The 27,366-nt window shown below is 38.8% G+C and overlaps 1 protein-coding gene across 2 annotated transcripts in view; it reads left to right on the top strand.

The window, feature by feature from the left end:
* The window catches only part of dlc1 (DLC1 Rho GTPase activating protein), a 174,718-nt gene that overhangs the window by 63,798 nt on the left and 83,554 nt on the right, over positions 1 to 27,366 (top strand). For both annotated transcript variants that reach the window (XM_061744539.1, XM_061744607.1), the window contains exon 5: positions 8,131 to 8,164. In XM_061744539.1, the coding sequence (XP_061600523.1) occupies positions 8,131 to 8,164 (34 nt within the window). The remainder of the gene's footprint in view (positions 1 to 8,130; positions 8,165 to 27,366) is intronic.

Genomic DNA, 27,366 nt, shown 5'->3' on the forward strand with positions numbered 1-27,366 from the left:
TTTTTTGGAGAATATGACTTCTTGTCTTTTTTCTTCTTAAGACTGAACTCAAGAAAAAAATTACACTTAGGAAGATTTTTTTTCTTAAGAATGTTTTGTGAATCCAGCCCCTGAATTGTTTCTAAAATTCAGTCGGGCTCTGGTCATTGTTTTTTGGAAATTGTTTTAAATGGCACCAAATGATGAATTTGTTACATCTTATCTTAAAGATACCACAAATGAAAAATGACTGACTACTTGTTTGTCTTAGCAACGATTAGCATTTCCACCTATCACCCTCCTTAACATAATGGTGGACTGAACACACCTTCAATAAGCAAGAAGACTCCCCGACAGCAGTGTCTTTCTCCAAAAGGGCGTAAAACACCACCACACCCAAAAACAGCTCAAGGGTGGCTCAAGGAGCACAAAAAAGGGGGGGGCAAAGGGCCTGACCTGTACTTGAAACTCTCCCAATCTGATTTAACATCTGCAGGCTTGGTCTAAACAAGCCCGATCTACTAAGGCTCCATCCAGCAGTGGACAGGAGCCACAGCAGCTGCTGCCAGTATCCTGGTGCCAAACCTCAAAGGAGAGTCCTATAGCTGCGTCAGAGGGAGCGGATGCGTCAGAGCTGTTCTGGCGGCATGACAGTGGTTTTAATGTTAGGTTCAATCAGTGTACATTGCTTTACACTAGGGATGGGCGGTATGGACTAAAAAATGTATCACGATAATTTCCGGCATTTATCCCGATAACGATTAAAAAATACCAATTCAACTCCACCTTTTCAACTATAAATCTATCTCGCTCACAGATCCGCCATGTTTGTTACACAAATCGTCATCAACGGGAATTTATCCTTTTTTCTTTCTTTCTTTCTTTCTTTCTTTCTTTCTTTCTTTCTTTCTTTCTTTCTTTCTTTCTTTCTTTCTTTCTTTCTTTCTTTCTTTCTTTCTTTCTTTCTTTCTTTCTTTCTTTCTTTCTTTCAGGCTAATTTCCTTCCTTCCTTCCTACCTTCTTTCCTCCTGCTCTCTCCTGCCCTCTTCCCTTCCTCTTTTCTCCCTTCCTTCCTCCTTTCCTTGTTTTCTCCCTTCTCCCCTTTCCTTCCTTCCTTCCTTCCTTCCTTCCTTCCTTCCTTCCTTCCTTCCTTCCTTCCTTCCTTCCTTCCTTCCTTCCTTCCTTCTTTGTTCCCTTCCTTCCTTCTTTCCTCCTGCTCTCCTTCCTTCTTTTCTCCCTTCCTTCCTTCCTTCCTTCCTTCCTTCCTTCCTTCCTTCCTTCCTTCCTTCCTTCCTTCCTTCCTTCCTTCCTTCCTTCCTTCCTTCCTTCCTTCCTTCCCTCTCCTTCCTTCTTTTCTCCCTTCCTTCCTTCCTTCCTTCCTTCCTTCCTTCCTTCCTTCCTTCCTTCCTTCCTTCCTTCCTTCCTTCCTTCCTTCCTTCCTTCTTTTTTCCCTTCATTCCTTCTTTCCTCCTGCTCTCCTTCCTTCTTTTCTTCCTTCCTTCCTTCCTTCCTTCCTTCCTTCCTTCCTTCCTTCCTTCCTTCCTTCCTTCCTTCCTTCCTTCCTTCCTTCCTTCCTTCCTTCCTTCCTTCCTTCCTTCCCGTACATTGTGGATTTAACGCAGAACCATAAATCATTTTTACACAAAAACTTTGTCAAAGGGAATTTATCGTTTTTACCGCGAGATGACAAATTCTTATCGTGAGGAATTTTTTGGACGGTATATCGTGAACGGTAAAATATCGCCCATTCCTACTTTACACCCCTTTTGCTTTGAGGGTAAAAGTGTGAAATACTGTAGAAAATATATAAAAATGGCCGTGCATAAATATTTCCCTGTCAGTGTCAACAGTTCAACAACAATTATATTGTCACGTCTCCATGGGAATGTCTCTATAAGCTTGGCTCATCTATCTACTGGGATTTACGCCAGTCACTCTGGGAAGAAATGTTTCGACTCTAAAGCTGAACGGGTTTTACTGGTGAACAATAATCTGTAAAATGATCAGACTGTACCACAAATGCTCAGTTTGTTGCGATATGGGATTTGACCGGGTCATTTCAAGACATTTACATGTTCTCTTTTAACTCTTTTAACAACATATGCCCTTTAAACATGCAAACTGGTGTTTGAATCGATTGTTTGAATGAAGTCTGAATGGGGGAAAGAGCTCGGGTGTTGTTTTAGCAGGGAAATTGTGACTCACTCACTTTATTGTTTTACTCGCCCATCTTCCTACTCTGGAACTGAAATGGGTTTTTCTCAGGAATTTTCCTTTATTTCCTAAATCTCGTAATTCTCAATTACTCAATTTGAGGACAATGAGAAGTTTCGCATGAAGGAGAGCGTTTTATTTTATGGCCAAAAAGGTCAAATTTCCTCTTATCTGTCTTCTTATCTTATTTCCAATTACACGATTGTAGAGTTTCCCAGATGCCTTTTTGTTTTTTTTAATCTAATTTAAGTATTGACTTTGCTATACTCTTTCATAAAGTGGACCTTTTGTGTCAGCCTTAAAGGAGCATTTCAGGTCCTACGAAGTTGCCTTAGACCTATTTTTATCTCTCCGAGTAATTCCCTCTGTGCATGCCTCATGACTTTTGGTGGTCTAACCTTTCTTGGCAGAAGAAACCGATGTCACCAGGTTTCTTTGTATAAAGGCCAGGGTCTTTGTCTATTTCCACTGCAAGGGGTTCTTGGCATTAATTTTGGACTGTTGTTTGTAGGAGACTTGGGCCCCGTTTACACGGAGCAAAAACGGAGGCGTTTTCATGCGTTTTGGCCGTTCGTTTACACGAAAACGCAGCTCAAAGTCACCAAAAACGATCATTTCTGAAAACTCCGGCCAAAGTGGAGATTTTCGAAAACTCCGTTTTCACGTTTGCGTCTAAACAGAGGAAAACGGAGGAAAACGGAGGAAAACGGAGGAAAACGGAGGAAAACGGAGGAAAACGGAGGAAAACGGAGGAAAACAGAGGAAAACAGAGGAAAACGGAGGAAAACGGAGGAAAACGGAGGAAAACGGAGGAAAACGGAGGAAAACAGAGGAAAACGGAGGAAAACGGAAATTTAAGCTTCAGAACGTCACATTATGCACCAGAAACTCACCAGCGTCATGTGTGCGACCTGTGTTTACAATTAGTTTCGCCACCGTGAATATTTTCTTGTATTTTACCTGTTTTATATTCTAAAGTCACACTTAAAAGTAACTCCACTTCTCTGTCACTCAAAACGAAAGACTCGTTCCGTCTTGGAAGTAAAGCCTGAATTATGGTCCCGCGTTAAATCGACGCAGAGCCTACGGCGTACGGTACGCGGCGATGCGCGCCGTACGGTGTGCGTCGCCGCGTACCCTACGCCGTAGGCTCTGCGTTGGTGTAACGCGGAACCATAAATCAGCCTTAGCTGGAAGTTACACGTGTCATTTGTTGATGTTTTTTCCAGGATTCTGATTGGCTGGCATGACGTTAACAGCGTTTTCATGCGGGTCCGTGTAAACGAGGATATTTTTGAAAACGTAGAGGGGAAAATATCAGTTGTAAATACCCGGCTACGTGTAAACGTGGCCTTGGTCTTATGTCCTAATTACCATAGGTATTATTGTGACTTGTTTTATTTTTCCACAATAGCCTCATTTTCCATCCATCCAATCTAATTCCTCTTCCTGCTTAATCCAATGCAGGGCCACACGGTCTGCTGTAGTCTATCTCAGCGCTCTATAGGCCAAATGCAGGGTTGCCAGTCCATGACAGGGCCTTATTGTAATACCCCACAATGTATCCTGGAACACATACATGGATACATTCTTACCACTTTTCTTACCACTTTTATCTAATCAGTTTTATAAATATAATCATACTACAAAAGCGTTCTTTGATTTATTCGATATTAACCGCTTCAGATAAGTGCAGTTGCATGAGGTATAGTATTCATGCAGATTTAAAGTCCAGCTAAGAAAAGGAGGGATTCGATCCAGTTTAATTCACTCATGGTTTAATATGACATGGTGCAGAAAGTATGTACCCTGGGCCAAGCGAGTCAGTACGCTGTTAGTGTGTTTATTAGTCAAACGCTCCGGTGCACAGTGCATTCCTTTTCTGCAAGAGTTACAATTTCTCAGTATACTGTATATGAGTCAGATTCTGTCGAGACAAAATGGGAGTCAGAGTTCTGCACGTTTGTCTGAAATTAGAGGGATTACCCCTGGAATGAATGAACGTCCGATTGTCTGTCATATCAACAGGTAAACAGGTACAAGTGTTTGTGCACCATTCCACAGTAATTGACAGTTGTGCAGTTTCTACGCTCTAGATCAGGGGTCGGCAACCCAAAATGTTGAAAAAGCCATGTTGGACCAAAAACGCAAAAAACAAATATGTCTGGAGCCGCAAAAAATGAAAAGTCTTGTATAAGCCTTAGAATGAAGGCAACACATGCTGCATGTTTCTATATTAGTTATAACTGGTGGAAGATTTTTTTTTCATTATGCACTTTGAGAAAAAAGTCGAAATATCGAGAAAAAAGTTGAAATTTCGAGAAAAAAAGTTGAAATGTCGAAAAAAGTCAAAATGTCGAGATTAATGTTGAAGTACAATCTCACGAAAAAGTCGAAATGTTGAGGAAAAAGTCAAAATTTAGAGAAAAAAGTCGAAATGTTGAGAAAAAAGTTGAAATGTCGAGAAAAAAGTCGGAATGTCGAAAAAAGTCAAAATGTCGAGATTAATGTTGAAGTACAATCTCGCGAAAAAGTCGAAATGTTGAGGAAAAAGTCAAAATTTAGAGAAAAAAGTTGAAATGTTGAGAAAAAAGTTGAAATGTCGAGAAAAAAGTCAAGATTTCGAGAAAAAAATCTAAATGTCGAGATTAAAAAGGAAAGGAAAAAGGAAGAAAAAAGAAAAAAGGAAAAAAAGAAGAAAAAAAAGAGAAAAGAAGAAAAAAAAGAAAAAGGAAAAAAAGAAGAAAAAAAAGAAAAAAAAAAGGTCAAACATTTTTTAAAAAGCTCCAAGGAGCCACTAGGGCGGCGCTAAAGAGCCGCATGCGGCTCTAGAGCCGTGGGTTGTGGGTCCCATCTCTAGAAGAGCCACTTCAGCAGGTTTACTGTACAAATAAAAAAGGAAAATAAGAAAGATGTTACCATTCATAATGGTTTATTATTTTATTTTGTGTCATTCATAATAGTTTGCACTTACGGGGAAATTGATCAGTGACTCTGCTGAGGATGGCTGAAAAAAATAAAAAGTATAAAAGTATCATAAATGAATCACTGTCGTTGCTCTGTTTGTGCTGGTGATTTATGGTAAATGATTTGTGAGTAAAAATCTGCCTTTTCCTTGGTACATGTTTGCAAACCAGAACAGCTATAAATTTCCTGAAACACCCACATTATCTTTGAGACATGACCCACAACCCGGGTCATGTTCTCACCTGCATGCCCACATTCGTAAATAAAATGTTCCTTCCCTGTGTTTATACACACACACACTCGTCAAATGAGCCTCATCTGGCAAAGGAATTGATTGATCGTAAGCAAGAGTTCTTTTTTTTTAACACGCACCGCAACCGCAGTCATAGCGATTGAGATTAAAAGAAACCCCCGTCGGACCTCTATGTGTAGTAATATGGCAACAAGACCTGAACCGACTCGTCGGTCCAGCCATCGTTTTTTCATGTACTCTTAACTGCATCAAATGTACTCGTAGCAAAATATCTCTGGTCCGAATGCTTGAATGATTTGTGGCCACATGATTTATGGACACGTGAGAGTGCTGAACGTAAGTTAGAAAATCCTGATCGGCAGAGACCCCCCGCCAGGAGGTTCCTGTTGGCTAACCTCTCCTACTACGGGGTCGTATTTCTCCCCGTAAAGGTTCATGGAGGCCACTCTTACAGAGCCGCTCCGGGTAATGGAGACACCCACAAATGGCCCTGTCCGGAAAAGGTCTACCCAGAACTCCCGCTGGTGGAAACGTGCCTATAGATAAGGAGGATGTAGATAAAAGGATGTATTACAAACTACAAAAGTTGAGTAGTATTAAAAAAGACAGCGAGAGAGAAAGAAAGAAAGGAGTATATGGACACCAAAACAGCACTTGCCTACGTACATGTTGGCAAAAAGATAAAGAGACGTTGTGTATAAGAGCAGCTATTGAATTCAGTCTCAGAAAACATGTGGAACAAAAAGAAAAAAAAGGTATTTTATGTGGGAGTTAAGTTTCAAGGCCATGATATTCTCTATACTGTCTGCATGTTTGTTTGTATGTTAAATAGATAATAAGGTGGGAAAGATCGAAACCCAAAGTGTGAAACAACTTACTGGCTCACCAATTCCATCTAATGTACTCTTGTCACTGCAACTTTGCACATATTGATAGCAAGTGACTGCAATTTAACTGATAAAAAGCGCAACAATGTTGTTCTCAAGACTTCCTCCAAATCTAAATTGTTTAATGATAACGGAAGGATGTAAGCAGCAGTAAAGCCGGCTATTGCAGAAAAAGCCTACTCTTGATACGTAAAATCAGTTTCACCTCAGGTCAAAGGGACTCATTGTTTATTATTATTATTATTATTATTATTAATAATATTTGTATTATTATTATTATTATGTTTTATTATTATTATTATTTTTATTAATTAATTAATTAATTAATTAATCATGATAATAATTTAAAAACAAATCCATCTTACTTGTTTGAAGTGGTTCAAAGAGACGCATAGTTTTTAGCTCACCAGCTCCCCCTTTAGCCATGGAGGCTAAGACGGTTTTACAACGCTGTCCACGATTTACTCTTTTTTGTTTTCTTTTCTGTCGTGACTTGAGTCTCTTAGTAACCCCGTCCCTCATTCCCACTGTAACTCTACGAGCCAGTTTCATCTTTGCTGATGTTTGACAAAATGCCATAGTTGTTGCAACCGATGACCAGGACTGATGTCCAGAGTTGTGCTTTGTGCTGAGAACAAGACATTCAAGCAGAGCAGAAGTAGCAAAAACAAGAACAGAAAGAAGAAAAAATGTTTCTTAATTTTGAACAGTTTTTTTCACAGTGATATTGTGTTTGGATTGCACTGACTCTTGTGTGAAATTGTTGAAGTCTAAAGACGCTTTAACATGTTAAACTGCAAGTATATTGTATCTTTGTGAGTGGGCTGGTAAATGATTTGCTCACAGATTAAACTTGGGCAAAGAAAACAAGTGTGTTATAAGAATTCTCCCCACTCAGAGGTTTCTCCTCCAGGGGAGTGTGGATTAAAACAGGTCAGGGTGTGGAGATCAGCCAAGGACCCTGGGGTCAAATGTCAGTGCCAAGAAAGACCTTTGCATTCCAACACACTGCTGCCGTCTGCACGCAAACAACTGACCTATTTTTACTACACACCCTCTGTTGATGCAGAAGTATATCCTTAAACCCACCACAGCTCCAAAGAAGGGTATATTTAAGTGCAGACTATGATGAGAATCTGCAATGGCTAAATACGTTTTATGATCCAATCTCTACGTGCAAGTTGAACCAACACTGACTCATAGGAAATGGTGCTACAGTACGTGCTCAGACTGTCATGATGGTATACATGTTCAGACCCCTCTGGTGCTTTTATCACCTGGTATGACTATTAATCAAAATGTGTGCCATCAGAAAACTATGTAACCACATTCCTGGTATTTTGAACTCTCTGGTGTTCCTTTGTTTGAATTTCATATTAGTGCATTTAATCAAAACAATAACAAAAACTGAATTCTGAGAAGACTCTGTGCTGATGATGTTGATTTTTGTAGAAACGTGTATTTTTTGGATTACTTAGGTAAAGTTAATCAGCAATCTCAAATTCAACCCATTTAAACTCCATCATGAACAAGCATGTGGCACACCTTTTTTTTTGGTCCTTTGCATTTTCACATTCCTGAATTATAATAGTTTCATAATGAGAGAGAAAGAGAACGTGCTGGAATCTAATGTGCTGCTTTTACAACTCCTTAACAGCGGGTTTGGCCTTTTTCTCTGTATTTCCTTGCCAGTTGTTGGATCTTTGCGAAGAAATTTTTAAGGAATTCTTAAAAGTATTACAGAAAGTGTCCTGTATTGCATTAAACAACCTTAAAATGTCACATTACAAACCATCTATAATCTTTTTCTCTTTCTCATTTCTCTTCCAGAGCACCTCTGCTGTTCCTGAGAAAGAAAATGCAGGTACGTCCTCAAGTTTCTTATCATCTCTTATAGTTTATGGCTCACTGGATGAAAGTCTTGGCAGGTGTGATAGCATCGCCCTCCCTTTGTTTTTCCTTTTTGTCTTTTTCTTTCCTCCTATGAAAATTAAGACAAACTGTGCATCTGATATGGCCGGGGTCTCACCTGGTGTCATGTGACGAAGGTTCTTTGGAATTTTTCTCATTGATAACCTTGTCTGCATTCACAACACGGGGCCTAAGAGGACTTAGAGCTGAAGAGTGGAAGAGGCCAGACCTTGGTTACGCATACGCCGCACACACGTGTAGATAAGATCCTCTAGTCATCTTCAAAACCGTCAAGCTGTTACCTGTCCAAGATAAGAGCCAGACTGGCCGTCGAGTCTGGTGTCTAAACTTGAACCACTCCCTTGTTGACCTTTTGTACTCATATTTTATTCACCTGGCTTCATCCAAGTAGTACAGTAGTTAACATGTAAAGGCTTTTACGGTGTGTATATTTTCAAAATTACTCGTAATTTGTTTGTCATCATTATACAGTATCTGTATATTTTCCCAACCATAGGAACGTTTTTCAGGTGACATTTGCTGAGTGAGGTGGGTGTGGCCTGAACTAGCGACTATCCATTTCTGTGCAGCGCTGTTAACATTGGTTAACTTCAGAGTTCCAACCATCAGGCAACTCAAGCATTTGCATGCATCAAACTTAAAGGTATAGTCAGTAATAGGAATGGGCGATATTTTACCGTTCACGATATACCGTCAAAAAAATTCCTCACGATAAGAATTTGTCATCTCGCGATAAAAACGATAAATTCCCGTTGAGGTTTTTTTGTAAAGTGGAAGGAAGGAAGGAAGGAAGGAAGGAAGGAAGGAAGGAAGGAAGGAAGGAAGGAAGGAAGGAAGGAAGGAAGGAAGGAAGGAAGGAAGGAAGGAAGGAAGGAAGGAAGGAAGGAAGGAAGGAAGGAAGGAAGGAAGGAAGGAAGGAAGGAAGGGAGAAAACAAGGAAAGAAGGAAGGAAGGGAGAAAACAAGGAAAGAAGGAAGGAAGGGAGAAAAGAGGAAGGGAAGAAGGAAGGAGAGAGCAGAGGAAAGAAGGAAGGATGGGAAAAAAGAAGGAAGGAAGGGAGAAAAGAGGAAGGGAAGAAGGAAGGAAGGAAATGAGCCAGAAAGAAAGAAAGAAAGAAAGAAAGAAGGATAAATTCCCGTTGATGAGGTTTTTGTGTAACAAACATGGCGGATCTGAGAGCGAGATAGATTTATAGCTACAAAGGTGGAGTTGAATTGGTATTTTTTTTATCGTCATTTTTATCGTTATCAGGATAAATGCCAGAAATTATCGTGATACATTTTTTAGTCCATACCGCCCATCCCTAGTCAGTGATGTTGGAGAGCTAGCAAGATTTGAAAGTGGCACCTCCTCTAAGCCCCGCCCCCTCCTCCCCCTCCCGTCAGCGCTCCGTCCAAAGCCACGCCCCCACAAACTTTGGGGAACGCGCATTTGCAGGAGTCGAGTTTTCCAGGACATTTTGGACAGCACATTTTCAACAAAACTACCCCATGTCTCATTCACCTGTAAGCGAGGCCGGTTTTAGGGGGGGCAGGGGTGGGCTGTGCCCACCCAAACGTTTCTCGTTTTCTGCGCCATTCTTCAGCAAACATGACTCAAGTGTGTGAAGTTTTCTGGCGAAATTTTCGATGTGACGAGTGCGCATATGGGACAGAGGGGGGCGTGGACGGGACTTAAAATGAAGGCATCTGATTGGTTCTTTCCCCCCTGCCAATCCTCTGGTCCTCTGGTCCAATCCGTGCCAATCGGTGCGCAAAAAACAGATTGGTCAGAGTTTTTACAGGATTAAAGCTGTAAGAAAGGTCGGATTTTTTTCTTTCCTTTTTCTGAACACATTATTCACTGGCTACTCTCAGGATGGAAGGACCATTTCACCCAGTATAACAATATGTTTTTGAATACGATTACAGACTATACCTTTTAATAGTTTTAAAAAGGCAAAAATAGTTGTAAATTGTCATTTGCTATGCTTATCCAGTACACTTTTTATAGTAATTAGTATAACCAAATCGGGAGATTTTATGCTTTTTTTTTAGTTTATTTTCACAATAATTCAAATATATTACTCTAGGAGAGACAAAATTAACTTTTTCCCTTTAAAACATTACTATTTAAAGTGTCTACACTTTGTTGTGAGCCAGTCTCAAGAGGCCTCTCAGTCAGCAGTCTGCTGATAATACACACAGTCATCAGCAAACTATGGATGGACAGACTTACTGTCAGACAGACGGCAGGGGAGCAGTGTTCATTAAACGCCCCCCCACCCCCCCGTGTCGTCAGCCCGCTGGTAAACAATACCAGAGAGGTGGCTCGACATGGGGACCAGGCTTTCATATTGCCCCCTGCTGTCTCAAAGCCTGATGGGAGTCCTCACTCGCTCTGGTTTGCTCTGTCTCTCCCTCTAATTGTGCCACTGTCTGAAAACCTTTCATGGGAAATGTGCAGTAGCGCACGGAGCACGTGTGTGTGTGTGTGTGTGTGTGTGTGTGTGTGTGTGTGTGTGTGTGTGTGTGTGTGTGTGTGTGTGTGTGTGTGTTACGTGCATACTTGAGTTTTACCTTTTGGCAAAGTGCCCTAGCAACTTTTGTTCTTTTTCTTTTTCCAAGGACGCAAATGCTAATGAAAAATGGACAGTGTCATCTTCAAACAGGTCACACATTCTTGGTCATTTCTTTTTTTTTTTCTTCTTCTTTCATTTTACATCAATCTGACTCCTCGTAAGTAAGTTATGTAACCTCCATCTCTGCATCTTTGTGGGGGCTGGGGGTACGATGGGAGATTTGTGAGAGCACACAGCACAAAGCCTTGCGTTCATTGTGACACTTCAAAGCCCTCCGTGCACCCCCTTACCGAAGCCCCTGGGAATGACACATTTGTGACAGTGTTACATCACACGCCGTGCCCTTAAGGGTTCAGCTTGCACTGCCATGACAGACGGCTCTTTCACGGTTAATTTTGCTATCACGGCTACAGCGGAAGCACACCAGTGATTAACAAGAGGTTTCCACAGTCGTCGCTCTCTTGTGAAACAGTTCCCTGCTGTGCTGGATGTACCTTAGGGAGTAGTGGGCAGTGTCATGGTTTTCCTGTGCACAAAGATGGTGTGTCCACTGCTGCTAAGCTGCAGCTCCTGGGATGCCGGTCACAGCGTGAGCTTGAAAAGGCCTTCAAAGTACCAGAGTGATCAGAAATGATTTAACTCATGCTCTGTGAAGACGATGAGGACAGTTGGACATTATGTTTGCGTGGCTGTCCTTCTCACAAACGTACTATGGTGAAGGACAACTTAACCTAATGATCTTCGCCCATATATTACCATTACTAAATGCATCCAGGCTAAAGCCATTGTTAAATCACATCATTTTCAGTATTGGTATAGTGGAATTATATAGTGCTGCCAACGACTAATCTTTGGACTAATTTTTCAATTAGTCAACTAATCTTAACGACTAATTAAAAAAATATATAAAACGATTGCCATTAATTTGTGTTCATTTTATTTTGAATGCAACGCAAAAATATTTGTAAATGTGCCTGCATTGCGTTGTCCAATGTCATTTCCTAAAACATTACATGGAGGTAGCCTGCTTAACATCCAAAGACGGTCATCGTAATTCACTGGATTTATTTTCTTTTTAAAGATTAAAAGTTGGCGTGACGATTAAATAATAATAATCATACTTAGGTTGTCCTTTGCTGATTGGAAGCATCTTCAGCAGCTCCTGTGTGCTTCATTTTCAGGCACTCATGCATCACAGTTGCTCCGGTTGATCCGGTGATACGCCAACCAAGTCGTACTAAGGGCCCGATTTACTAAGATCCTAAATAAAGAGTACTAAATTGCGTGTGCACTGAAAAAGTTTGCGCGTGCTGTTGTTGTGTGTTTTGCGGGTGATCAACTAAGATTGCGTGCGCAATTGATAACAGGTGCAAACCTCAGTATTTAAATGAGATGTTGCGCGTCTTACGGTTTGCGGCGCAAACTTTGCGCCATGGAGAGTCTGGATGTGGACGAGTTGGAGTTATAGAGATATTAGTGGAAGAGGCAAATTGTTGTATTCAGCACCCCTGCCGTGAAAAGCACCCCCTCGTATATTCAATGATAAGTAGACCAAGAAAAAAAACACACTGACACTTCAATATATTTATATATAAACACTCACACAAACACATACTTAGGAGTTTATATTATATATATTTACAAATATTATGGAAGACAACACAGTAAGCAGGCTATTAATTAATGACATCAATAACCATTCACCCGATTTTTTTTTTTTTACCCGAATCCATGAGCGCATTTAAACATGAATCATTAACACAAAACTGGACGCTAAACAGAACATGACACGGAATGAGAATATAATTTTTGTCAGACGAGGGGGTTCTTTTCACGGCAGGGGTGCTGAATACTGCACGACACCGGGGTATGACAACTGCAGAACAAGTATAGGCGCACAATGAGAAACACTTTTTTCTCCATGAAAACACGTGATTTATTTATTATCACAAATAAAAAAATTAATGTGCCTCCTGTGGCAACCTTTTGCTGAATAATACTCGATTTAACATTCAAATAAAATATTTCTCCTTTTGCATGTGGAGATTAGCACCGTCCTTTCGAACGTATTAAATACAGACGCAATCACAATCCCCGCAAAAACTTTCAGGCTTGGTAAATCTCATTGCGCGTGGTAAATGGACCAATTTGCATCTTTCCCTCCCAGTATTTAGCGATTTCTGGTGGGTACGCCCCATATTGATTATTCATCAGGGCAAAAGTACTAAATGGATTGCGTGTGCTATTTTGCGCATTTGAGAGACGCAGTCGTCTTTGCACGCTGTTAGTAGATCAGCTGGCACTTTGGTTTGCGGGTGCTGTCAAGTTTGCACACGTTTTTACACACGCAAACCTTTAGTAAATCGGGCCCTAAGTGTACAAACCACTCTATCACCAGTTGCACCAAATTTTCCCAAACTTTCAATTCTTTCGGTCTTTTCCTAGAAGTTGTCATACTCGATTCAGACTCACGTCCTGCGTCTATTATTTGTATTAAAACAGGAGGATGCTCAGAACTGACGGTAAAAAAAGTTCAATACGGGGGACAGAGGAGAGAGTGTAGCCAGTTTAACCAACAAAACTAGTGGTGTGGAGCAGAATTACCTGAACGCAGGTGAGCCATTTGAGACCGGAGACCAAAATAAATGAAAGTTGGCCGACGCATTGGTAAGAAAAATTGTCGTTCACGAATTTTCATCGTCAATAATAGGGGTGGGTATTGGGAAGGACCTCACGATACGATACGCATCACGATACTTGAGCCACGATACGATACACATTGCGATATCCCGATTATGCGATATCCCGATTATTATATTCTACATAGTTCACCGAAAAATTTAAAAATGCATTACACATCTTAAAATCCAAGTTGTATATATGTACATCAGATGATAGTGATGGATCTTAAAATCCGAGTTGCACGTTCATCAGATTATAGTGACAATTCATGGGACAAACTGAGTCAAAACAATGTTTTATTATAACTATACCAGCTAAAGTTACAACATATTTGTATATGTTTTTCATATTATTTAAATCATATGAAATTAACATTAAATTTAGTATGAGGTTGCTTTAATTATGTGGCAAATGATAATAAACACAAGAAAGATGGGTACTAAAACCAAGGACAGGCACAACATTCAGTATAGATATAAATCCATAAATAAATAAACCTCTGCCCATTATTTTTCATTTTTTAAGGACAGGCAATTGTGTTATATAAAAAATAAATTATAAAGTGAAATAAAACCTGAGCTCAGTGCAGGGCCCTCCCAGGGTTGGTAGAGAGTGGCAATGCCCAGGACTGTCACTTAGGTAGGAGCACTGGGTGATATAATGGGAAAAAAATCGGGGGTAAAAAATATAAAAAAAAAAAAAAAAAAAAATCGATATTCAAATTTTGAATATCGATATTGAATCGGCTGGAAAAGTATCGCGATATATTGCCATATCGATATTTTTGCCCACCCCTAGTCAATAACGTTGACTATGTCGACTAATCGATGCAGCTCTAGAATAATATTTTTAATTTAAGGTGCTGCGTTCGGCCATCAGACGCCCTTTCTGTAAGCATCTTAAATGTGTCTCCAGCAGATAAATTACAGGATAATATTTGCATTGTTGTTGGAGAAACACATATTTAATATTTAATTATCTATCATACTGTATAAACACAGTCAGAATTTTAAATCCCCCATGCTTCTGGGAAAACTCAAGAACGTATTGGAGAACAGATCTCATTAAGAACATGTTTGTCTAAATGGGATGTGATGGACTTTTGCTCACTTGGGTCCAGTGTCCCTTTACCGGGCATTGATTTGTGTTCGCTTTGTGCTTATCTTCAGAGACAGCTTGTTTAGTTCTTTGACCTCGCATCCTCTTATCCAGGAAGTTGACAGGTTTACCTTGTGCGAGTGAAAACACAACAAGCGACAGATTCAGATGAAAGAGAACAAAGAGCAGTCCAGGGTTCGCATTATTTCTAAAGTCCTTCCTTTGTAGTAATTGACGATGGGGCATCTTTTATTTATGGCATTCATATGCTCTTATTTTGTAGTTGTACGGTTATTTCCCAAATTCACAATCCAGCATCCCTGTGTCTGCTAAACATGGTTCAAACATGATTCTTATTGTGGATTTATGATAAATTATCTATTGCTCCTCATTTGACCCAGGCTAAATTGTACAATTAAGTCATAAATTACAGAATAAAATTATGATTTTGAATGGATAGGCTGCCGTTGTGGGGAATATTTATGGTTTCAGTGTCACAGCAAAATAGTTTTGTCACAATGCTATCACATCTTAGACGAAGCTTAAAATGTCAAAACTATTGTCAGTTAGTTTTTAGCACAGTCCCAAATTTATTTCATTAACGTGACCAAACTACAGACACAATGTAGTTTTTGCTGATGTTCTGTGTTCTTCACCTACGTTTCCATCCTGTACTGTGACTGCTTAAATGGTGTGTTCAATAATGAGAAGAGACACAATGATTATCTGTTTCATCAGCTAATTTATTCGTCATTCTGACAGACATGAAACAAGCAGAAAAAAGCAGACTAAACATATGCAAGTCAAAGATTTTTAGTCAAACTAGGGTTGCCACCTTTCAGAAATAGAAATAAGGGACGCCCTGATTTCAGCAGCGCAGGAGCCAAAAAAAAGCCCCAAAACTTCTAAACTGAATAAAAATGTGTTTATTTTATATGAAAAAAACAAATGCTTTGATTTAAAGTTTAAAGTGCTTTAATAGCATTGAACTTGCATGACTGTACAGACAGCCAACCATATAGCAGCTGAAATAGCCTCCTATGCTACGTATGTCCATATCAGCCCAGATGTAATATAGCCTACAGGTGAAGAATATGGTGTAAAAGTTAATTTATTTCAATAATTCAACTAGAATATAGTGTAAAAGTTAACTTATTTCAATAATTCAACTAGAATATGGTGTAAAAGTTAATTTATTTCAATAATTCAACTATAATATGGTGTAAAAGTTAATTTATTTCAATAATTCAACTAGAATATGGTGTAAAGGTTAATTTATTTAAATAATTCAACTAGAATATGGTGTAAAAGTTAATGAAAATACGGTACAAATCGTGTCCCGTATTAGTTCAATACGGGACGCAACATTTTGTTCTCAAATAAAGGACAATTCCGTATTTTACGGGACGGGTGGCAACCCTAAGTCAAACTCATTTTAAGTCATGATTCATTCATTTACAAGTAGAACACAAATAAAGCAGAGAAAAACAGGGGTTATATTCTGGGATGCTTTCAGTCTCTTCATTACAGGCCTGGTACCCAAATATTCATTTTACTGAATATTGTGAGTCCAGGGGTGTGCCGAGGTTATGGTAAGCTTTTACAGCTTTATCCTGAACTTTATGATCTAAAACTAGAGACTATACTTCAGAAACTACTTCAGCAATACTAAGTCCTAACTGAGGGCCGTGAAGTTCAGTTCTGGTTAGAAAGACAAGGCAAGGCAAATTAATTTATATAGCACATTTCACACGACGAGCATGGACTCAAAAATAATGCATTTAAAATGTAACCTGAATAGTCTTGTAACATTCTGTCTGATTTCCTGAAGTTCAAATGATGACCAAACAAAATCATTAAAAAAGTTTGCTGGATACAGTTGTTTTTATCATTTTATTTTAAAAACAAAGAAGACCTATGGCGATCGGTGTAGATGAACTGTCATTTTACTCTAATTCCACTATTCCCCAAACATTTTTCCCATTATCTGATACATAATTATGTAATAAACAATATATAGCTGAAGCTAGCATTTGTCCCCCGACAGGGTGGACATATTTTGCAAAGGGTCAGTAGTTTGACATTCTGTATTTAATTCATAAAAAGTGTTTAAGCTTGACCAATATGTATTTTAAACATCCTAGGGGTAGCTTAATGACAGGATTATAAATTTAAATGGTAAATCTCACAGATTTTTTATCAAAATTACAATGTCTCAAAGGCACTTTATAGTGATAATGACCCACATATTCACCCAAACATAGGAGACTTAATAATGACGCCAGCTGCAGCTACCTGGTGTCATTGCCAGGGCTCAGTATTTCTTCATGTTTTCGTCAGCCACAGTTGACTCAATTTTGTACATTTTTATTGGTTGCTTACTGGTTGCTTTTGTCCAAAGGATCGGGAATCAGATCCAAAATGGAACCTGTTAGCTCATCACTTTCAACTTTACGTAACACAGATTCTTCGTCGATGTAACTGTTGAACTTTGTGAACATGGATAATCTCAGGCATACCACATGTCATGTATTTTGTCAGTGATCTCAATGTCTGACGAGCCTTATTCGTCCAGTTTGAGGACTAATTTTGTTACATGAACTTAGCAGCACATGACACTGGTGGTGGGCTTCAGCACATCAGCTTTAAAACATACGCAGCAAAAACATGTGGACAAGCAAGCATGCAACGTCACTGTTCTTCACTCTCTCTGTGGTTTCTGAGCATCTGAAGGGAATATTTTACAAATTCCTGGTTTGAGGAGCAGATTTGCTTGTTTTTTTTCTTGTTTCTTATCGATTGTAGTTGAGTTTGGAGGTACCATGCTGCGCCTTAACGATCTAAATATAAACCAGGGAGAATACAGAACACAATGATGGGCGTCCGACCAACAGCAGGATTAAAGCTTGACCTTTTACCTGGAGTCCAAGCTTCACTTGCCTCGGCTGTAAGTGGAGGAAAGGAAAAGCGAGGAAACTGGATGTGGTTTAACACCCTCAGTGGGCTCTCATACGGGAGGGGCACCCTGCCATCAGGGAGCTGATGGCTTTGTGTACGGCACATCTCATTTGCAATGTTTTTATTTAACCTGACCTGAGCATTGAACTCTGGGCATCCTAAACTTAGTCATTCTATTATTATACCGCTAAAGAAAACAACTTCCCTCTGATTGAGCAACCATTTAGCCAATTGTTGCTTCTTCAAAGGAAACAACATGATTGTAATGCTGAAGTCCTACTTTGACATGCTGTGCTTCATCTAATCAAAGTAATTTCTCATGTCTACAGTAGGGCTGTTCGATTTTGCCCAAAAATAAAATCTCTATTTTTTTCTCTCAAAATCCGATTTTCGATTACGATTACGATTATTTTGTGAATTGACAAAAGGCAAAGAAATTATTTCAAATATGCTGTTTTTTTATTGAACATTTGCTCCATTGGGCTTTAGGTGCAAACTTTGCTCTTATTAAACCAAAAATGAATCAATAAAGTGCAAAACTCTGTAAAATAAGTTGAAAAAAAGTTTTAAAAAATATAATAAAATATAAAGTTTTATCTCTGAAAAAAAAAATCAGCAAATCAGCACTTGCAAACATACAGTAAGTTATATTTCCAATTAAATAAAACAAGACATTTTCTAATTAAAGTAAACTTTGCATGCTAAATAATAATGCAACCCATGAAGGAGGTAGAGGTGTGTAATGTCAGTCATTACATTTGCTATTCACATTTGCAAGTTTTTTGCAAGGAACACGAGCCGGTCTACCGCATCTGGCTTGAGGGATGCCCGGTGGCATGTTACAACGCCCCCTCCTACACTAAAGAGCCTCTCCGATGGGGCACGATTTAAAATCGATTAATCGAACAGCCCTAGTCTACAGTAACATGGTCACTGTAAGCAGAAAGAAAAACTCCTTATTTTCTATATAGTGTACAGCATATTGTAATGAATAAGAACATGGAATTAAAGCATGCATGACACAATGACGTAAGATTTGTAGACTTTCACTCATCTAAAAAACGTTTCCCAAAAGTCCAAACTACTCCTTGTAGAAAAGGTCTTATCCTTTGTGATGGAGAAGCCATCTGTCCCTGGATAAATGACATCCTTTCAGCACAGATGGGACTTAAGTGTCTCCATTCCTCCACAGACCTTGTGACTGTGGTTTTTGGCTCCAACAGAAAACATTTTCATCACTCAAATTGGGAATATTTCCACACCACTTTTAATTTAATTCAGAGAGCGCTGGCGTGAAATCACTCGCTCAGAGTGAATGATTTTTTTTTTTTTTTTTTTTTTTTAATTTGTGAGCCCCTTCCTACTTTCCTGCGTCCTTTGCACTGTTAGGACATTGACCTCCTCTGCCGGGGGGTCTTTGACAGATGTAATGAAGCTGCTTTTTGCCTTGAGCCGAGTCAACAACAGCTCCTGACTAATGTTTGTTTTTCTAGAACTTGTTCCTGCTCTTTGATTGAGTCTGTCTAATCCTTATCTTTACCCCACTTTTTTTTTTTCCTTTTCTTTTGCTTTTGGCCATCACCGCGTACTCGGCACAAGAGTCATTGTGTTTGTGCAAGGTCAGATTCCTGGCTTCCCCTGTTCATCTGCAACAGACTCAACACCCCCCAGCACCGGCCAGCCCCTCCACTCTCCTACCATTTAGCACATTCTTCCTGGCTTCCTGTATTGAGACTGGTACTGTAGCAAACCGGAGGTCATCTAGTTGCTATTTCACATCTGCAACACTGAAAACATCTACAGCCCAATTACAATTACTGAATTGTTTCCCCTTGAGTGTAAATGCTACTTTCTCACGTTTGAGATCACACATCGATGCACTAGTTATAGATTTCTCGTTGAATAATCTTTGCTGACGGTTAGTGCTCCCTTTTTTTTTCTAAACATACTCTTTTGTATGTAAAAGAGTCATTTAGAAAATAAATCTTTCACTGTCTATCTTGGGGCAGTTTTGAAAGCTCCTTCTTTGGACTTCCATCTCTTTAGCCGAGGTACTTTGAACAGGAAACCGCAGTATGAGGGGGAATTTACAGCAGGAACTCACTTTGCTGAGCTCCCTGACTTAAAACAACAAAAGTCTCCTCTGCCCTGTCTGGAAAGTTACGGTGATGTGATTCTTACCGTCGCACTAGACTGCCGTGTTACACTACGTTCATTCAGCAAATGTTTTCATCCAAAGCAATTTACAAATGAGGAACAGTGATTGGTTTAGTATCTTGACTGTCAGGTATCTTGTTTCTTGTCTAACCATAGGTTCAGTGTCTATATGGTTCAGTGTCTCGGCCAAGGAAACTTTAGCTTGTGAGCCCGGGAAGGATCTGACCGTCCAGTTAAAAGCCACATAACCTCCTTAGCTACAGCTGCCCTATGTGCAGACTCCAAGATCATCTTTATGCTTGAGAAAAGCCCACCAAGACCTCTACTCACCATTTTCTGCATTGCTCCATTAAGTGTATATACCGTATATACAGGACTGTCTCAGAAAATTAGAATATTGTGATAAAGTTATTTATTTTCTGTAATGCAATTAAAAAAAACAAAAATGTCATACATTCTGGATTCATTACAAATCAACTGAAATATTGAAAGCCTTTTATTATTTTAATATTGCTGATTATGGCTTACAGTTTAAGATTAAGATTCCCAGAATATTCAATTTTTTTTAGATAGGATATTTGAGTTTTCTTAAGCTGTAAGCCATGATCAGCAATATTAAAATAATAAAAGCTTGCAATATTTCAGTTGATTTGTAATGAATCCAGAATGTATGTATCTGTTTTGTTTATATACATATATATATATATATATATATATATATATATATATATATATATATATATATATATATATATATATATATATATATATATATACAGTATATATCAATGGATGTAAGTCAGGGGATACAAAAAACTTTGAGCTTCCCAAACTTATATTTAATGAGAAATACTGTAACTAGGCAAAATATGAAGTATTGAGTAACATTACGAAGTAACCGTTTAGGAATTGCTGTATTTGTCCATGTCTTGCCGACTACTGGATATCATTTGCTGAGTTATCTAGGCTGTACTTTGCTTTGTTTTCTGTCTCACTGTGATGTAAATACTGTATCTGTAGTCAGTAATAGGTCTGGACTGCAGCCAGGTCAGCTTAGCAACTCTATCACTACAGAATCAGGCCTTTGTCTTATCTGCTTTTATGCAGTCTAACATTGTTTTGGTCAAATTAGCAAAGCACTCCATGAAAAACACAGTGCAGATGCACAGTTGATTCAGAAGCTACAGCTGCATCTTTAATTATTTATACCACGTCCACTAATTTAGAACCATGGCATCTCAGATGCTCAGTGTCTGCCACATAATCAAATTATACTTTGCATATAATAATAAATTCCAAATGACATTTGGAAGCCCACTATTTTTTATGGTTTAGTACCTCATATAATGAAAATAGTGCTGGGTAAAGAATTATATAAATCTACTACTCCAGAGCTGCCTGCAGCATTTGGGCTATGTCTACATCCATTTTTGTTTAAAATGCTGCTTTAAAAAGCCTTTAAGCGCAATAAGGAAGATGTGTCAGAGCGTTACAATAGTGATGATAATAATGGGGGAAGAAGGAAGAAGGTGGTGGCCGACTGTCTGCACTCTCTTTAGTGCTTGGCATGAATGTGGATGAGAGAAAGGAATGTAGTGTTCTGACAATAACATACAATGAACAGATCAAAGTGTTAATATAAGCAAAAAATACATCACAAAGTGCCAGTGGACTTTGGATCATCTTAATTGTTTTCCTTCTCTGCTTTTTTTATTTATTTATTTTTTGGTGCGGTTTGCTGCAGTTCTTGAGTTATTTCTTCATTGCATGACCCTCTTTGTTAATTCCTTTGGAGGCTGTGAGAATACTTACTGTACTTTTTTCCCTCAACACTTCAGCATTTTGGCTTGTATGTGTATTTTAGTGTAATATATTGTTGGTGTTTTCATGTCAAGTTGTATTGCCCCAATTTTTAAAAACCTGTTTAATTCATTTTTTTTTTTTTTTTTAACATACTGATTTGACTTGAAAGAAGGCTCTCAAGAGTGTCATTTCACATCTTCTATACCTGGGCAATCAGCCCAAATATGTGCAGGAAATCCTAGATGTTGGCTTTTGAATTGTGCACTTATAACAGAGTGTTCCTGTCCATTTGAGCGTGGATGGTGAGACATTCGAGCCAAGAAATCCAGACTCACCGCCAGAGTCTGAGCTTTCAGCCGAGTAACAGTCATGATTTCCAGCAAGGATTTAAAATTGAAAGTTGTTTGTTTTGTTTTATTTTTAGTGGTATTAGTTTATTAAGCAGTTTTATTTTGTTTAGCTTCTAAGGGGCCGTGGCTCAGAATATTCTATATTGTTTTTATGTTTTAATTTTGAATTAACTTTCATTTGTCGACTAGATGAAGTTGAAGTTGGTGGAGTGTTTATATTTCAGAAATTCCTTGATTTAAATATTTGATACACTTTTAAATTAATCCTTGAAGGCTTTTTGGCTGTTTTGAGGTACTTTTTTTTTTTTTTTAACATTATGTTTATTGAATTTTTTTTTAATGATACAAAACAAGTATATACATAAAAACGAATATAAAACAAATAAACAGCATACAAAAAGGAAAAACAAAGACAAAAAAAGAACAGAAAAAAACGATATATTAACCGATAAGATATTAACCGCCTGGCCTGTAGAAGTCCAAGTCAATCAATTCTAACTGTCTGGAGCTAAAAAAACAGTTCTCTGGGAATATACCCAACACACATATTTTTGTCTCAGCAACTACGTTTTCTCCAGCAATCTTTGACAAAGTCTGCGTGACTGACTTCCAATTCTACTGTCCCATACACAGTGAAAAGAGGACCCTTTCCATCTAAACATTTACTACAGCTATCTGGGATGTTATGTGACCAGCGATTGACTTTGACCGGAGTTATGTAAGTTCTCATCATCCACTTGTATTGGATGAGTTTCATCCTTGTATTAATTGACCGCTTTTGGGCTCTTATGCAGCTTGCCAGTCCGCCACCTGTATCTCCTCTTGGATGTCAGATCTACATGCGTACAACCTATCAGTGGTGGATTCTTCACCAGGTGTTAATAAAGATGCATAAAAGAAAGAAATATGACCTCTCCTCTCAAGATTTTGCAGTATGATATTGTCTGTGTTTTGAGCTACTTTAGTCTGGACTTCATATATCCCATTACAATTATGTCTACCGTAGTAAATGTGTTATCCATTTATTTTTCAGCACAACAATGGGATGTGAGTACAGATTGCAAATGTTTAATTAGGTAAATACTTGTTTATTTTTATTTTATTTTATTAACGTAATTACAACTAGTGTCCTTACAAACACCAGGAAACTGGACCACATTACACCGGTCATGAAATCACTACACTGGTTTCCAGTGAGTCAAAGGATAGAGTTTAAAATCTTAATGCTGGTCTACAAAGACCTGAATGGTCTTGGACCAAAATACATGGTTGATCTGTTAGTTCCTATGAAGCTCCCAGACCCCTGAGGTTCATCTGGATCTGGTTTGTTGTGGTTCCAAGAACCAGAACCAAGCAAGGTGAGGCAGTTCAGTTATTCTGCTCCTCACCAGTGGAACAAACTTCCTGTAGACCTGAGGTCTGCTGCAACTGTCAGCTCCTTTAAATCAGGCCTAAAAACATTACTGTTTACTGAAGCTACTCTTAAATTAAAGGGGACCTATTATGAAAAACACTTTTTTTTCCCCCCTTGTCTGCACACATATTAATGGTTAATAGGTACCATGCTGGTAAGAAGTTAAGTAACATATATAAAGTGGTCTCCCCTCAGTCTGCCAACTCAGAGAAGGAGGAAAGCAACCAAATTCTGCAGTGTCTGTGCAGCCGCCCGGATGAGCCGTCCAGTGTGATGTGACTTCTACGAGCCGTTCAGATTCTGCTCCCTTTCGTTACGTAACCAAAATGCAATTTACAAAGGTTGGTCTCCGATGCGTGAAACCACCCCCACAACTAACTCCGCCAACCGGAGCTTCCGCCATTTTTTTGTAGCGGTGTATTTCAGGCAGCCAATCAGCACAGAGCCTCATTATCATAGCCCCGCCCACTCAGAATCCTGCATAGATAATGAGGTTAGAGAATGGGAAGATAAAGACATGGCTCAAAGGCTGAATTTCTAATTTATTTAGCAAAAACAATCAAAAGCTTGTTTTTAAGACATTCAAGGCCTGTTTAAAATAGGTATTAGATGCCATAATAGGTCCCCTTTAAATACTTACCTGCTGTACTCTACTGCCCTTACTTTTTTAACAACTTGTGCTTTTTTTTACCTCTTTTTTATCATTTCATTCCATGTTATTTGTTATTTACTGTTTAATTGTGTCTTGTCGCTTTTAATGTTGATGTAAAGCACTTTGAATTACCTTGTGTTGAATTTTGCTATACAAATAAACTTGCCTTGCAGGGTGAATGTGTGGGACCAGTTGCTTGATTTGATCACGGCAGTGTGACAGTGGGTTGAAAGTCAAGATTAGATGTTGTGCAAATGATTACGTTGTAGTTTTCTTCATATGTTACACAGTACCCTGAATTGTTGTGAAAGATGGGTGTATTTTCACAAGCTTGGTGTGGCGTTAACACGAAACGAGAGCAGAGCTGCCAAGAAGCATGTATGGTTGAAAACAGTGTCACATCAAAGGCACTTGCACAGAATTACAGCCATGCTTGGCTTACCCCGGCATGCATATTTCAACTTACTGACACATTTTTGGCCATGCTGTAAAAAGCAACTAAGTACTGCATTGTGTTTCCACACACTTTCACATTCAGCTCTCACATACTGTATGTATACACTGTTTGAAGTCCACGCAAGATCGCCCACCCCGCCTCTCCCGCCTCGCTTTGTGGGTCAGTATGTCGTCAGGTAAACCCTCTCCTGCTGTGGAGTTGCTTGTTCGACGGGGAGGCGTTGGCAACACTTGCCTTCCTGAGGTATGAGAACTCCATTGTTTCTTCTGTCCATCCTTCCTGCTCCCCCTTCAGGATATTTCCCCTCATATCCATGTTACATTCTGACTGATCACGGACAGCAGGAGTTTTCAGAGAGAAAAATATACATATGTATGTATATATATACTGTAACTAATGAACCAGATGGAGAAAATACACACACACTCTTCACGAAAACAATAATTGAATTCAGATGTCTCGTGACTTGAAGAGTTGTCTGATAGAGCAGTGGTCCCCAACCTTTTCTGTACCGCGGACCGGTTTAATGTTTGACAATATTTTCACGGCCCAATCTAAAGGTGTAGCTGATAAAAACTAAATAAAATGACCGGCATTAAAAACTGTGGTATTTTCGCTATAGTAGTAGTAATAATAATAATAATAATAATAAAAATAATAATAATAATAATAATAATAATAATAATAATAATAATAAAAAAAATATCATTTTTGAAGAAATAAAATTAAATAATGGAAATTGTAAATTACCTATAATAAAATAATAATAATAATAATAATAAAATGTGTTTTTATGTTTGTTTTCTCATTAACGTTATTTAAAGACAGGCTTTTATTTTATTGTTATATATTAAGTAGACCGATATTTAGTGCTTTTATTTTGAAGGCGTCTCACCGAGACCTCGTAAACATCCGGCGCTTCGGACTTTAATGGTAAAAGTTTAACGGCCCGGGGGTTGGGGACCACTGTGATAGAGGACCAGAAAACACAACAGTTAAAATGTTTTTCTGTATCATGTTCTAATCCTCATTTATACATTTTGTCAAAGTGGTCAGTTAGTACTTATAACTTTCGTGAATCCATCCTTACAGCTCTCAGCAAACATTGGGAGGCCCTAAAGTCAATTGGCCGTGATGAGCACAATGCTATCAGCAAGCTGAAATAAGCCTATGCTTGGTACATTACCTTCATTTGCCGGGGCAATCAGCAGGATTGGCTGATTTTCTCAAGTGTGAGCTTAGTTTGGAATGCAATGGAGTTCAGCCTGAACAGTACATCCTGCCCATGAGTGCACGTTACGAACCCCACTCACATAACGGGCTTCTGCTGACCTGTACACAATGTTTTAGTTTTGTGCTGGTGAGAAGCAGTGACACAAATGAGATACAAATGTGTCTGCTATCACCTTATAGTTTATGCATCACTGAGACATGCTGTAAGTGCTAGTCTATATCCAGTACTCGAGTTGTAAAATAAAATCTGGGGGGATGGTGGATTTTATCATATGGGGACAGATCATTTGTGCTGAATACAAATAATATAATATATTACAAATAATATCACTGACCAAAACACCTGCAGAAATAATGCAGGAATGACATAGCAGCAGTTAAATGCAGCCTTCTGTAAGCTTTAAATATCCACTGGGCTTACATCAAATACATCAAAACACAACAATAAAAAACAGTTTTCTGAACTTATTAATATGAGTCTGTTCTTCACAGGATAAGTAAAATGGATCACTGCAAAAACTCAAAATCTTAACAAGAATATTTGTCTTATTTCTAGTTAAAATGTCTCATTTTAGTAAATAAATCTCATGACACTTAAAACAAGACTCATCACTGGAAAAAACAACAATTTTCACCTGTTTCAAGTAGATTTTCACTTAAAATAAGTCGAAAAATCTGCCAGTGGAACAAGATTTTTTTGCTTGTAATAAGAAGATAAATCTTGACCCACTGGCAGATTTTCCTACTTATTTCAATTTACCTGAAACAGGTGAAAATTGTCCCATTGTTCTGGTGTTATTTTTCTGGTGATGAATCTAAATATTGAAATAGCAGTAAAACCACATTCATTGATGAAATTACATAAGGGATGGAAAGGGGGGATGGCAGTTTTACAGGGGGATGATTTTGACCGTTTTTATTTCAGGGGGGGATGTCATCCCCCCTCATCCCCCCTCAACTCCAGTACTGTCTATATCTACACACACGTCTGTCCAGAACCAATCTGCATCCACACTTTATCAGCTTCATGTCAGAAAAGATCCATCCACATAGCAGCACTGCAAATATCACATAGCATCCCTGCTGTCAGGGCCGGTGGGAATAATATCGGTTGTTACAACAGCTTATAATGCCCTTTTCTTCCTTGGCACTGTTACTGTTATTAAATACAAACTCTGTCCCCACAACAGCTGAAACTGATGATAACACACTGAGCAGCACTTGCTGTTCTGTTTGCACATTGTTTACATTGTCATTAAAGTGTACAGTATGTGCGGCTGTTTCTCAGTTCCAAGTGTATGTGTACTTGGTTCGTACTTACAAGTACAACTTGGGAGAACGTACTCTGGAGGATGAGGAGGACACGTCAATCGTTCTGCAACTCGAGCTTGTGTATTTGATGACATCACAGCTCAGCTAACGCATTTTTAAAAGTGTCTACAGTTAAATTGTTCACTCTAAACACTCTGAACATTAACATGGCTCAGAGTGGACTATGGACTCCTCTGCACGCATGTTGAGAAATGGCCAGTGTGTTATCTTCCGATTCTTCTTCGGGTTTAACTTGCAGATGGCAACTCGCTGAGAGCTACATTACCACCTCTCATTGGGCTTTTTGTTGTCTTCTGGTGATGGTCACATGCAGAGGTGTCAAGTAACGAAGTACAAATACTTCATGACGACTTTTTACTTTTACTCCTTACATTTTCACGCAATTATCTGTACTGTTTACTCCTTACATTTAAAAAAACAGCCTCGTTACTCTATTTC

The sequence above is a fragment of the Cololabis saira genome, chromosome 1, assembly GCF_033807715.1.
Source record: "Cololabis saira isolate AMF1-May2022 chromosome 1, fColSai1.1, whole genome shotgun sequence".
NCBI lineage: Eukaryota > Metazoa > Chordata > Actinopteri > Beloniformes > Belonidae > Cololabis > Cololabis saira.